This window comes from Arxiozyma heterogenica (assembly GCF_036370985.1).
Source record: "Arxiozyma heterogenica strain weizmannii chromosome Unknown scaffold_7, whole genome shotgun sequence".
Lineage (NCBI taxonomy): Eukaryota > Fungi > Ascomycota > Saccharomycetes > Saccharomycetales > Saccharomycetaceae > Arxiozyma > Arxiozyma heterogenica.
In genome coordinates this window covers 512,986-527,620 of record NW_027042660.1, presented here as the reverse complement: position 1 = coordinate 527,620, position 14,635 = coordinate 512,986, and the positions used below count along the sequence as shown (strand labels likewise).

The window sequence follows — 14,635 nt, the reverse complement described above, 5'->3', positions numbered from 1 at the left end:
GGTAAATAACAGATATATAGGACAAAAGAGTACAGTCATATGTTTATATAGACAAAAAAGGAACAGAATTTAACGGACCAATTTAGTTTTATTAATCAAAATTTGAACACTTGTTCTTTTGTATATCCCAGCTCCTTTAAAATTCCAATCAATTCACCCTGATCTTTTGGAGATACTTTTTCACCTGAAAATGCCTTCATAAAAGGTGGTGGTCCACAAACAAATACATGTGTTTTTTCAGTAGCTTTTGCAATGTTTGTTTTTAAGAATTCCTTTGAAATAAACCCTAAATGAAGTTTGGAATCTGAATCTAAATTACTTTCTTTGGAGTCCACAAAATATGAAACATTAAATTTGTCAGGATATTTTTTATGCAAGGCGTCCAATTCATGTTTCAATAAAATATCATTTGGTGTTTTGTTACCATATATTAAATCCACTTTTGTATTGTCATTTGGATTCTCAACTATGTGGCGAGCTAATTGGAATAGAGGTGTAATACCGGTACCCGCACCTAGCAAAGTGATTCTTTCAAAGGAATTTGGAACCCAATCCCATTTCTTAATTGGGCCTTTAAACGAAAGAGTATCATTAGGCTTTAGTTTGAAAATATGGTTTGTCATTGGACCGCCTGGATAATGTTTAATAATTAATTGAAAAGAACCTTCCATATTTAAGTCACTCACTGGTGTGTAAGGTCTAATAACATTTTTGCCAGTTTCTTCGTTGAAAAATTTGGTTAATACGGCAGAAGCTAAAGTTAGGCCTGTCACTGAGTCATCCGTAGGTAATTTAAAGGTGAACAGTTTAGTATCATGAGATTGTTCCTCAACTTTTAGCAAAGGTAGATCAATCCATTTATTGTCACCAATAAATACTTTAGGACTTTCATTACTAATAATGGAGAAAGAGGTTTTTTTTGATGAGGTATAATGGTATGCGGTAGTTGCTACTGCGAATGTTGCAGTAGCGCCAATTATATATGTTAACAATTTACTATTTTGAGGTTTGGTAATTTGAGAAAACATTTTAAAAGTTTGAATTTTGGTTTTGATTCATAATAGAACCTAGGGGTTTCCTTATATTCTTTCTAATAAATTGAATTGACAATGTTATTTATTCACTTCTTTTCTTTTATAGGATATTTGCTGGTTTCTTTACCTCCCTAAAAACTAAGTCCGCAGTAAAAGAGCCAATGAGAGTTCCTACTTCTCAAAATAGTAAATAAACATAATTTTTCATTTTCTAAAATGAACAACCATTAAAATGAGAGAAATTTAAATAACCCCCTACTAATCAAAAATAAGTAGGCTAATTGAAGAAAGTAACATGTATTGTTCGAAAAAAGAATGCAGAATTAGTGTTTCCAAAAACACACATAGCTTCGGCAGTTAACACGAATAATGTATTAAATAATGTTTTAACTAAATCTAGAGGAGAACACTGATGTTGTCTTCTTGCGATGTATGTCACGTTTCTATATATTAGTGAATATACTCATTTTCCTGAATTTCAATATCTGTTATTTTGATGGTGTCTATGTATCATAAGTTAACAATATAATGAGATAGTACTTAGTCGAAGATACAGTTATCAACAATTACAATTTATATTGGTATATCTTTAAGAAAAAATGTTTAGTAGACAATTAAATCGGGATTGATTATTTCTGATCATTTTAATTGTATAAGATAATACCTTGTGAAAATATACTAATTATATTTTTGAAGAAAGAAAACTTTTAATTTTGGTATGAAAGAGAGTTCGTTATGGTAAATAATAACTGGTGGTGTTCGTTTATCGTTTCTTTTATAGACACATTATTTCTTTTTCTAATAGAGGTTCAATTTGATTCTTCTATATAAATTCTTCTTAATATATGTTAAAATCTTCCAAAAATAGTCACATTGTATTATTTCGAAATAACTTGAGTTTTTTAAAGAACCAAAAATTATTTTGAATGGAATTTTTATCACAATTCCTGTATAAATAAGAATATTTATATTTATTGAAGTAATTTCATATGGTTTGTAACTGGCATATGGTATATGTATAGTGCATACTGAAAGATTTGAAAAATTCTTTTCGAAAAATCTAAATAGCTTAGAAATACAAAAGATTTAATTGTCATATGTTTGTGTGAATCAAATATATATTTTTTTGCATATTAGTTAGACCATAGGAAAACAATTATTTCTATCATAATTTATTTATTCAATTGAACTCAGCAGGCATGTTTACCACAGTTTTTTACCTATATAAATTTTCTGAAATAATTAGGGGATTATAATAATTAATTAGTTGTTGTTTTTTTCGATTAGAAACAAAAGATATCATCCCAAAATTTCCAGACATAACATAGAACTTTAATGAGTTCACATTAATTCAGTAAATAATCTTTTTAAGATGCTTCAGAACTATGCAATCATCTTAAAAGTTTTTATATATTCGACTTTTAGTAAAATTGTTAGCTAGGTGCTTTTGCTTACATACATATTGTACTGGTAAGAAAATTATAAGCTTCTTTAAAGTAATATTATAATTTGTGATTAGAGTTAGAAATTTTCCTAAAATATGAAGGGCCTGCAAGAACTGTATAATAGTTTTTTAGTTATTTTTTTATTTAGGAATGCAATGTATCTTTTTTGAAGTATTATTATTCTTATTCCTAATGATTTTAACGACTAAGTAAAATCTGCTTTGTTCAGTTGCAAAGATTATTAAAGATTAATCAAAAAAATTGTCGTCTAAAAAATTTAAAAGATAGATACTGATGGATTTATTAAATTTTGATAAAGACACAGTGATGTGTCTGTTGATAGTACTAGATATTTGTTGTTACTAATTTTTTTCCATAGGTCCTTCATGTGATATATAAATTTTTATTGAGAATTTATTACCTATTAAATCAAGAAACTTATATAACATTTTTCCAATATTAACATTGTCAAAGAAAAAGGAATAATTACATACAATAACTAACTCAATATGAATAATAAGGACCAATATATTTTTGAAAAAATAGTCGTATAGATTATTTAAAAAATAATGAATATAATGATGTTTGACAATTAAATTAGTTCAAATTATTAAGGTAGAAGGCAAATATCGTCTTTTAACTAAGAAATAAGTTATTGTTTAAATTAGTTGGCAAATGTTTGTTTCAAAATGTGTCATCTTTAGTAAGAGCAATTTGAATAAATATGAAATTATTGTCATCATGCTTATTTACAAAGTATAATTTATAAAAAGACAAATAGACAAAGTCTTTTATGACCATGAACGTATAAATGAGAAAAGGTAAAATTATCTTTATCATTCCATCTTGAAAGAAATCAATTTTAAACTTAATAATTTTATATATTATATAGTCTTTAAAGAAGAATTAATGAGACTTTATACAATATAATACATAAAAAATATACAGAGAAAAATTACATGTTTATTTAAAAAGAAAGCTTAGACTAAATGTTGATTATTGTTGTAGGAAAAAAACATTCTTCTATTTGAATGTGGCACATGTGTGATATACAGTAGACAAGATATTTTATATAACTATACGCAATGAAAATAAAAACGATATAAATAAGTAATTCTATTTATACATTTCCGTCTAGAAAAAGATATTATAGCATATTATGTTGTATATTTCTCTTTGTTTTGCCTATTTTCTAGAAGAAGACCAAGGAGGAAAATATTTATATCATTGCATATTAGAACAGTAAGTTTGTAATATATATTATATAATATATTCAATGCAGCCCACAGTTTTATGATCCAAAACCTAAGAAATAGAAAATTTATAAGATTTCCTCCTCTAGAGAGATTATATAGAAATTCATAAAAAATTCAACTTCACTCAATAAAAAATTTATCTTCTATAAATTGCTCTAATGAAAGATTTTTTTATAAAAATCAGACACTCTTAAAACGTCATTAGGAGTTTGGCCTTATTAGAGAATCTGATGGAGTTTATCTTCAGAATAAACTAAAAGATAATAGAATTACTGTCAATGGTGAAAGATATGATTAACTTTTTTTTTAAATTTTTATACAATAGTGAAATGTACATCATAAAGATAAAATCACGATTTGATGGGAGGAAAAAATATACTGTTGTTTTACTAGAAAGGTATAACTTCAATATATTAATAGAAAATTAAAATATGAATATTACAAACAGCGTATATAAATTGGTAATTCGAAAATAATGAATTTTTCAATTTTTCATTTTTTTTGTATAATTTAATGTATAATTTATATTATTTATAATATAAAACTCTTAGATAGCATATGTATATTATTTATTATTTTATTTTAAAGTTAGTCACTACACCTAGACAAACAGAAAATAAATATTGCAAAACATTTGGATCTGTTTTCTTTGTGTAATAATGCTTTTATTGAATGAAATATTTAAACTTGTAAATTTAGATGTTGCACTCATCTTTTTTGTATGTTGTTATTATATTCCATAGAAAAATTATGAATTATTTATTGGTTTTATATTAGTCACAAATTTAATAATGCCAATAAAAGAAGCAGTGTCAGAAAAATGTGTGAGAATAACTTATTTATTTTAGAGATGAAATTTTATATAAGGACAAGGTCAGAATGCAAAAAATAAATTTCCTATTTTTTGTTTTAATATCTTATCCAAGTGAGTTTTATATTTGTATATATCCTTTTTCATGATTTTAACAGAGAAGACCATATAATTTTACTTATGATCAATATATAGATATTTTAAATAAATAATCGGAAGCACCAGTTACAGTAACATTCTAAGTACTTCTTTATATGACAAATTTTTCAATTAAGACTTGTTACTGCTGAAATCGAACGTTTTAGAATAAATAGATAGAGTAATTAAATTTTAGCAAATATCAATTAATAACAAAATCTGGAGAATGCATTTTTTGCTTATCAATAAATATAAACAAACCATATTAACAAATTGATGTTGTACATAGACGGGATGTACCAGATATGAAAGTATATAAAGCCAATATTTTTTTCATATTATGTTTCTTCCCTTGTTCTTCTTTTATACATCATCCTTGTATATAATATATAAATAAAAAAAACCGAAGAACTTAATCATAATTTTATACACTCTATATATATATAACATTGAGAATATATACTATTTACCCAATTACTATAGGCGCTAATTTTTAACAGTTATAAGGAAGATATGAAAAAAATGATTATTAGGACTTTAGGCATATTTATGAGATTGACTTTTATTGGATACTTGCAATGAGCTATTTTTGTCTTTACTTGTCCAGTAACTCTACAAATTCAAAAATAAAATATATGAATACAATTATAAAATTCAAAATACACAAATAATGGTAATTAAAGTTTACAAAAATATCATATTTATTCTATTTTTAGCTATCCGTCTATAATATTGTATAATTCTTCTTAGAGCAACCTTCCAAGATAACATAATATCTTACAAGTCCATATGTCACAAATGAACTCTTTTTAAAGGATATAAACTTACAAAAATAAAACAAACTAAACTAGAAATATATATCAGATTTAATAGATGAGAGCTTGCTACAAAAACTGATGAGAATGAGCGCCTGTAGTCATTGGATATATAGTAAACATTCTCAATATTATATTAGATAGATTTAGTATACAAAATCATAATAAAGTTCTTCATTTTTTATTTATGTATATAATGTATAATGATGAAATATAGAAGATGGGTAAGGGAAGAAACATGATCGTTTATAGTGACATCCGGATTTCATATATCACATTTCTCGTAATAAGCTTTCATCTATTACATTGATGCAAAAAACTCCGCGACGGGGAATTGAACCCCGATCTGACACGCGACAAGCGTCCATTCTAACCATTAAACTATCACGGACAAAGAAGGAAAAGAGCACTCACGCTGGGGGTCGAACCCAGAATCTTCTGATTAGAAGTCAGACGCGTTGCCATTACGCCACGCGAGCTCAGAACCCGTGGTATGTTGCGGAATAGAATAGTTATAACCATCAAGATTACATAAGATCCTGAATGAATCTAGAACCAATTAGTGTATTAGTAAGCCATACATGTGCTACAACATTAGATGCTGCATAATAAAAAGATTGGATTACATAAGACCTTGGCAAATCTAGAATTTATCTATTGTTTTAATAGGTCCCACGTGTATTACTAATCACCATGATTAGAGAATTGGGGTGCAGTTCTAATCCACTAGTGCACCTAAATTAATGTAATAAATTTTAGGGTGAATCAGTCAAGTCATTAATGTACTAATCTGAATAATCGATCGAGCTCCAGAAAACATATAAAAGGACAACGTTTTCTGAAGATAAAAGATCATCTTCCATAACCGTTTCTTGTAAATAATTTATATATTATATATGAACAAAAAGAGAACAACAAGCAAGTAACAAGTCAAGTAACTTCGAATAAGTACATTAGCTCGATATAAGTCGCTTAATATATAAGACCGTTTAGTAATTATACTATCGACTATAGTTGATTACTGTCTCGATTATTTGAATTACTATTAATATTATTTGCGCTTCCCTGGAATACACAAAGAACTTCACCACACCATACTACAACATGATACCCTGTTGTAATATGATATGATCAGAGTTTTGTATTATTCGGGGAAGCGCTAGAAATATCAAACGGATAATCTATTAATAATCGAGACAATAATTGATACAATCGGTAATGCAATTATTAATACGATCTTATATATTAACGGTTATGTCGAGCTTATATACTTGTTGGAAAATGAGAGTTTATTATTGTCATTTTCATGAGAATTCTTTTTGATTAGTTTTTCTGTATATTATATGGTGTATAAATGTACTATAATATACAGGAAACAAAAATTAAAGAAAAAGAAAATTTTTAATAGAATTATTGAAAACAATAAGTGAAGTTATGTAAAATGGAATATATTATAAGTATATATGTATTTAATATAAACAAAAAACAAGTATCTAAATTTAATAATGCCTGTCATAACCATAGAAGTTAAGAATCTAATATCATATTTTTGGCAAATTATCAATTATGATAAATTTGTATACTAATAACAAAAATAAATATCATTACTAAAAATTTGTGGCCTAAAGGTTTAATGCTATAAAATAAACATATTTATTCTGAAGTATATATAGTCTAAGTTTGAATTCATATACCTTGCATGCATGCTAATATGGTATTAAAATCTTTTGAAGAATATTGGATTCAATGTGTTTTCTATTTTAATTAAAAAAAAAACTGGTAAGAAAACATCCTCATAATTCACCAAAGGAGGTACAAAAAAATTATAAGTTTATATACTAGATCTATAAAAGATTTCAATTTAAGTTTTCTTCTTCTTTTTGTATTCTTTTTAAATATTTTCCTTGAAATATCCAATGTGTATATTTCTACAAATCATATAGAAGTTTAATGCTGTGTCTAATACTCCTGATAAAAACAAAACAAAACTTTGCTTAGGTAAGAGATGTACCAACATTTTCACTAAATACATCAATTTTTAATATTTAAACTGGGAACAAGTTGATGTGAAATTACTGTCCAATGCTTTTTATACCATAGAATTGAAAAAATATATATTTGAAATGACATATTCACACATAGATTAATAGATTAATAAATTAATTAAAATTCATTGATTTTAGTGCAATTTAGACTTGTTTACATCAGTAATAACATTTTTAAACAGCTAATGTGGTTAAACCTACCGACCTCTCCAAAATCACATATTTTCAATTGTAAAATTATCATATTATCTGTAATTTTGAATTCCAAAGTAATCTATCAAGTTTATAATTGATAAATAAGAGTGTATAGTTGGTGCTTCGTAAAAAAATTTAATATTAACATTAAAAAAACTTCCATACTAAGCTTCTCAGCACTTTAAACTACTAATAATTGCTAAATATCCCATAATAAATATTGAAAAAACTTGCTTTTAAACAGAAATATCCGCAATAAAACCTGTATTTTAATTTTCCCACATTTTCTTTTAAGGTATCTGCATATTTTTACAAATTTATCTAAGACTTGCCCAATTTCAAAATACTATATAAATTTCCTCGAATCATTCATTCTTTCATCTTTCTTATGCTTTGTTTTTCAAGTATTTTCTACAAATAGAAGTATCATCTTATATAATTCTTTATGAACCTAGTTATCAAATTATAAATCATTATTTATTATGTTCAGAAATGTACTTTTCTAAATAATTGGTAGGTTGATATTTTATAAAAAAGATAAAAAAATATATTTTAGTAATGGTAGAAGAATATCCATATTTTAGACCAATAAGTATAAATAACAGCCCCCTCTTTTTGTTGTTTATAATTTACAATTCCAATATTATTTAAATAAATTCTGAACTATTAAGTATTATTATTCGGAGGTGATATTTTAAAAATTGACATATTTTATTTTTTGAAAAATCTGTGTGTTTCTCGTTGTAACAACGTCAAACATTACTATAAAATGTCATGTTCTTTGACAAAAAGACAGGAATTATTAAATATTACAAATATATAATGTAGAGTATTTGAATGTAACATAGTGAAAAGTCTAACAGATCAATTTATCCCAAATACATTATTTTTCATAAAAAAATCTCACAGTTATAAAGAAAAGTTCTATTTCGACTAAAGCTAGTTCATAAAGTATTCATAGTTAATCCACGTAGACACATTTACTTGTTATTAAAATAACGATTCTTGGACAGATCTCATGTTTCCTCTATATTCTTCAATCTTACCGTTATTAAACCACCAAGGTAAAGATTCTAACTGTGGAGACTTACCCTTTGGAAGAAATTTTTTCAATTCAAACTCACTTGTAATTACAGGTTGAAAAAATAACTTATCATTAGTGTGATGATAAACATAATCTAATAAACTTATGAGTGGAATAATAAAATTTTCTAATGTGTCATTAAGTGCAGGTAACAAATTATTATTATTATTATTAGCATGATGAGTATCGTTTCTAGTAGTACTTTTTGATGTTTGTCTGGCTTTCAATAATGTACTCTTAAATGAACTCTTCATTCTATTAATAGGTTTCAGCTTTATTTTAGAAGTGGAAAGGACAGTAGATGTTAATGCTGATCTCGGTATTATATTGCTGAATGAATTTATAGATTGTTCTAACATCCCGATAGCCACCCCACATTGTTCATTTCTAAATTGATCCATAGATAATAGAAGATATATTAGACCTTGGAGGTAATCTTTCAACGTATTATTTATTACACGCCCTTTACCTAGTTGTATACAAGTCTCAAGACAACCCACTGAAATTTTAGAGTAAAAAAGGCATGTACTTGAAGCTTCCTTTAAGTCCTTTGTCTGCAAATTTAATTGGTCTCCACTACCATTAGATAACGATCTTTTCAATTTAGTCAAAGATAATAGTAAAATTCCTAATTGTTGAATCAATTTATATTCTTCTATCATCTCAGATAATCTTTTAAACAAGTCAATGTCAATGAAATTAGGTATGACACTTTTCAAATATTCTAAGATACCTAACCCTTTTTTCAAATATGTTCCACTAGTAGTCCATAGGTTATCTGAATCATTAAGTGATGATCCATATGCATTTTGTAACATATCTAAGGCGACATTCTGGTAGAAAAACCCAACATTAATCAAACATGTAATAATTTCATTTTGTAATTCTAAAGATGCAAAATGATTCTTTGTAAAAAATGTCAAACCATTGGCATATTCCAATAAAATATCTGCTTTAGAAAGATCCGCAATTTTATGGCTTCCTTTATTACTAATATTAAGACTGAGATTAATGTTCTTATTAGTGGCAGCTATTGTCTTTTTAACAATATTTACTGCATTTTGTCTTAAATATCGAAGATCTGAAGGGAAGCTGGTTACAATAACAGAATTATCATCAAATGGGATCGGAATATCATATATTTTCTTAGACTTAATTATGGAAATCATACCCTAATTATCATCAATTCTGTGAACTAATGGTTCACAAAAAAAAACTAATCTATGATAGAGAACACCCTAATGTATTTAATATCCCTTTATCCTAGAATAATAAAATCGATCTAGAAGCTTTTTCGAAATCGACATAATTCATAGTTCTTCACAGCACCAGACGTAGCGAAGGAATCAGAAGACAATCGAGCAGAACTCTTCAACTATTGCTAAATAAAACCTGCTAAATAAGAGCTCTTCTCTTTTCTTATTAATACTATTTTTTGAAATCACTTTAAACGTTGCCCGGACCAAAGTGGAAACAAAAACACTTCTACTATAATACTCACATGCTTGAACTGTTTACTTTACCGCACTTATTTCAACCATACCGTGTTGTCAGTTATTTATTTGTTAACTAATCAACTTCTAATGACAACTAAAAACTCGTGAGTTAATTAATATCTTATCCTCTTATTAGTGGAATAACTGCTGGCACCACACAGTATAGTACAATTATTAACAGGACTAAGATGGACTTTTTAGATGATAATGAAGAACTTGATTTAGAGCTACCTCAAACAAGTGAACTTTCTGTTGATCTATTTGCTAATACATTAGAGAAATATTCTATTAAAAAAAAAGACAAAGATAAGAATAAAGATAAAAATGAGATAGAGTTCGATATTGATCAATTCTTAATGGATCATAATTTCCAATATTCTTCATTAGACACGTTAATTAGAAACATTTCAGGCTTGAAAGACGAATCACTCCGAAATTTACTAAATGCAATTATCCAAAATTATAACAATTATATAAACTTTTTTAAGACTTATGATAGGAATGATAATGAAATTCTCTTAGAATTACAAAGAACAAAAATAGATATTGAAAATTTTACTAAGGATTTAAATCAATTACTGACGAAAGATATACCGTACAGTAAAGAAAAAATTGTTGATATCTGTGAATATTTAAAGGAATTGGACAAAATATCAAATATTTTAATGGAACATGACCTTTTGGCCCAAAGATTATCAAATGGTAAAAAAATGAGTAAGACTTTACACGAAATGTGTGGATTAGACGACTTTGATGAAATTTTATGTTCTGATTTGATTGAAAAGATTAATGAGCATATAATGAAATGTAATTTACTCTTTATTAAATTTGAAGATCTACACTCTCCATTTCTAAATCATCTTTATAATGATTATCAAGGTTTAATCCAAGAATTTCAAGTCTCATTGAAGATAATAACTGATAAATGTTTAAGTGATATTGCTACATATCCCAAGTTATCAAAAGTGTTGGTGTCGTTGATAAATAAAGTAGAATCTTAAAGAAACTTCACTTTATACAAATTATGTTCATATCCACATACGTTTAATAATTGCCTAAATAGGAAAACATTACTCTTCAACTTGTACTTGCCTATTTAGACAAAATATCCAATTATATATATATGTAAACATAATCCCAAAGACTGAATTGTCTCTTAATATGTAAATGGCTAGAATAAAGGCATATATTGTTGGATATATCCATCAAATTTGATACTAATAGAGCTAAATTAATATTGTTCTCCGTATTATGGTGGAACAAAATAAAGTAGTAAGTGAAAAGAGAAAAAAAGATAGACTTGTCATAGTTATTGTGAATTTTGTTCTCATTCTCGTTTATTTTGAGTTGCTTTAGTTAATTATGATAGAGGGCATCGCAGAAAAATATACTCAGCTATTAATTGCTAATTATTTGAAATCACACAAGTTAGATGAAACGTTGGCATCGTTTCTAAAAGAGACTTCATTATCTAACACCAATCTATTAGCCCAGGATAGTTTATATTCCTTTAAAGATGAAAATCTGATCACTATCATTAAAGAACGGATTGAATATAACGAATATAATTTAGCAGAACAAATACAGTCTTTAAAATTAAATAATGAAAATGATTCTCAGGTAAAATTTAAATTAGAATCTTCAAACATTAAACAGTGGAACCATAATTTAAAATGGTCAATAATAAACAGAGTCAATTCAGACTCTTTGATACTTGTCTCTAAGTTTGTCAACAAAGGCCATAATATTGCGTTATCTTTATCAAACAAAAAAGTTATAATATATGATAGATTGTTGAATGAAATAAAGGAGCAAATTCAGTTGAAAACTGTAGTCAAAACACTAGGATCTATAAGTTCCAAATCATTTAATGCTATTAATTATATATGTACAATGGATGGTACATTGCAAATATTTATTAGTTACAAACATTTTGGACAATACTTTTACAAGTTACATCAACGGATGATAACACATATTGATTTTCTTCCCACATTTAAAAATAGTCAATATAGTAAAAATAAAGATAACATAATCGAGGAATATGTCATCGTATCTACAGATTTAGATCAATTACTTAAGGTTTCTTCATTAACTATAGAGAAAGTATCCACACAAAATAAAAACCACAATTTTATCGTACAGATCAAAGAAATAGATTCATTAAAATTACAATCTAATTGTACCTCTTTAAAATGTTGTGCCAAGGAATCTGAGTTGTCAATCTTTTTAGCAAGAAATGATTTCACGAACATTTCATGTTATTCCTTGAATCCTAAAACATCAAAATTGTATATTAAATATTATCTAGCATTAAACAATACACAATTCTCTACTCATTCATTTATTATTCGAGATATTGATATCATTAATAATGAAATCCTCGCCGTTGCAACATCACATATGCCTTATATGAGAGTCATTTTAGTAGAAATACCAAGTAATAAGGAAAGTAGTAAGAATTCAGAAACATGTTCAGAGTTATCCAATATCAAAACATATTATGATAAAATTCTATCTAATATAGCAACTCAGATATCGAACAATAATTTGTCACAACCAATAATTAAATATTGTCCAATCATTAATGGTTTATTAATCGGGAACGATGATGGGTTATTTGCGATGGATCTAATAAAATCCGAATCTTGGTCATTACAAAAAATGTTGCAAGTTTCTGTCAAGACAACTGTAAAACATATTGATATTTTGAATGATGGTGAATACATTTTACTCACATTCTCAAATAAATCAATCTGTCTTTATAACGTCCAGTAGCCAATATACTTAAAATATATGGATTTGGTTTTGTCTATAAAAAAGACCCTTTTCACATAATATTATATTGTATATATTCATAGCACATGGCTATTTCATTTATCTCACTATCAATGAGTAAATTTTACAAAATTGTTACTTTTAAATTTTAGTTTGGTATTCACATATACATATATACATACATAGACATCAACATTTGATACATATTTAGTTTAGTGTATTCTGGTTTTTATTATTTTTTTATTATTTGTAGATCTTTAATGAGATCCCATTAAAATACAATGCATTCACTATTAATGAAAAAAAGAGAGAAAATTATATCACATAATTAACATAATCAAAATTCAACAGAAGGTTGATTTTGAAAAGATGGCACTTGATTACTTTGATCAAAATTGTTATGAAACCCTCCACCATTATTGTTGTTTCTATAATTATTATTGTGGTATCCGCCTCTATAATTACTATTATTGTTATTACTACCACCTCTACCTCTTCCTCTATAATTTCCTCTACCTCTTCCTCTGTAATTCCCCCTACCTCTTCCTCTATTACTATGGAATCTTGGCCTAATAGATACTTGACCAAAGGTATCCATATTTAATTCCTTCTCTTCTTGCCACCTCATATTGGTATTAATCTCAGCAGATGTTGAAATAGTATCAAAGAAGGATGACTTCTTGTTATAGAAGGTTTCTTCTTTAGAAGAATCTACGGTTGATTCACTATCATTATTATCTGGGCTAGTTTCTTGTTTATCTAATGCCATAGTAGGATTTTCCTTCAGGAATTTTGCATTACTAGAAGCAAAATCAAAATCACTATTTGGAATTTCAATTTTTTGGTTTCTTGGACGATAAGAATGAGAATGGGAGTAATGATTACGTTGTTGACGTTGTTGAGCATTATAAGTATGTTCAATTGAAGCAGCAGGTGCATCAGAATTAACATTTGCAGAATCTGTAGTGACATCAATGTTTTTATCCTGAGGTGTATCATCCACTACATTATTATCATTACTTTTTAATCTAGCACTAGTGGTGTTAATAGTTGCTTCTGTTTCACTAGTATGTGTTGGTGCATAAACCCCATACCCAGCAACTGCAGCGGGGATATTCTTACTACCAGATGTTTGTTCCACGTTGTTTGCAGAATTTTGGTTTTGACTTTGTTGTTGTTGTTGTTGTTGTGAAGCAGTAGCATTTGTGGTAGAAGCAGAAGGAGGAGAAACAATTGACAATTGATTAGCAGTTGGTGGTAAAATAGGATGAACATCTTCTAATCTTACTTCAAGGATACTTAAATCTTTAACATCATTCCCATTGAATTGAACACTTTGATATATAGTAGGATTAGGAAAAATTTCTTCTGGTCCCCAATTCTTACGACCTTCCGTACCAAAACAACGAACATTACTTAATGTGACGGTACCCTTTTCTGAATCAATTTCTTTTAGTAACCCGACATATCTATTATCTGTAACAGAGATCAAGGAAATGGTCTTCCCAATATATTGAGACATTTTATGCCTTTATTAA

At 27.1% G+C, this 14,635-nt stretch overlaps 5 protein-coding genes and 2 non-coding genes across 7 annotated transcripts; 2 read left to right on the top strand and 5 right to left on the bottom strand.

Moving 5' to 3' along the window:
- Positions 1-95: 95 nt before the first annotated feature.
- Positions 96-1,028, bottom strand: MCR1 (cytochrome-b5 reductase; the record flags this gene model as incomplete). Its single annotated transcript, XM_064861360.1, has 1 exon — positions 96-1,028. One exon carries the CDS (start codon positions 1,026-1,028, stop codon positions 96-98), a length of 933 nt encoding a protein of 310 aa, XP_064717037.1.
- Positions 1,029-5,818: 4,790 nt separating this feature from the next.
- On the bottom strand, positions 5,819-5,890 carry PWA37_004892. The gene has a single exon. It is a non-coding gene; the product is annotated as a tRNA-Asp (tRNA).
- A 15-nt stretch (positions 5,891-5,905) lies between these two features.
- PWA37_004891 lies at positions 5,906-5,978 on the bottom strand. Its single transcript has one exon. It is a non-coding gene; the product is annotated as a tRNA-Arg (tRNA).
- Positions 5,979-8,729: 2,751 nt separating this feature from the next.
- PWA37_004890 (uncharacterized protein) lies at positions 8,730-9,992 on the bottom strand (the record flags this gene model as incomplete). The annotated part of the gene is made up of 1 exon (XM_064861359.1): positions 8,730-9,992. The coding sequence occupies one exon, from the start codon at positions 9,990-9,992 to the stop codon at positions 8,730-8,732; it is 1,263 nt and encodes a 420-aa protein (XP_064717036.1).
- Positions 9,993-10,507: 515 nt separating this feature from the next.
- Positions 10,508-11,320, top strand: COG2 (Golgi transport complex subunit COG2; the record flags this gene model as incomplete). The annotated part of the gene is made up of 1 exon (XM_064861358.1): positions 10,508-11,320. One exon carries the CDS (start codon positions 10,508-10,510, stop codon positions 11,318-11,320), a length of 813 nt encoding a protein of 270 aa, XP_064717035.1.
- A 361-nt stretch (positions 11,321-11,681) lies between these two features.
- On the top strand, positions 11,682-13,097 carry PWA37_004888 (uncharacterized protein; the record flags this gene model as incomplete). The annotated part of the gene is made up of 1 exon (XM_064861357.1): positions 11,682-13,097. One exon carries the CDS (start codon positions 11,682-11,684, stop codon positions 13,095-13,097), a length of 1,416 nt encoding a protein of 471 aa, XP_064717034.1.
- Positions 13,098-13,434: 337 nt separating this feature from the next.
- On the bottom strand, positions 13,435-14,619 carry SCD6 (Scd6p; the record flags this gene model as incomplete). Its single annotated transcript, XM_064861356.1, has 1 exon — positions 13,435-14,619. The coding sequence occupies one exon, from the start codon at positions 14,617-14,619 to the stop codon at positions 13,435-13,437; it is 1,185 nt and encodes a 394-aa protein (XP_064717033.1).
- Positions 14,620-14,635: the final 16 nt, after the last annotated feature.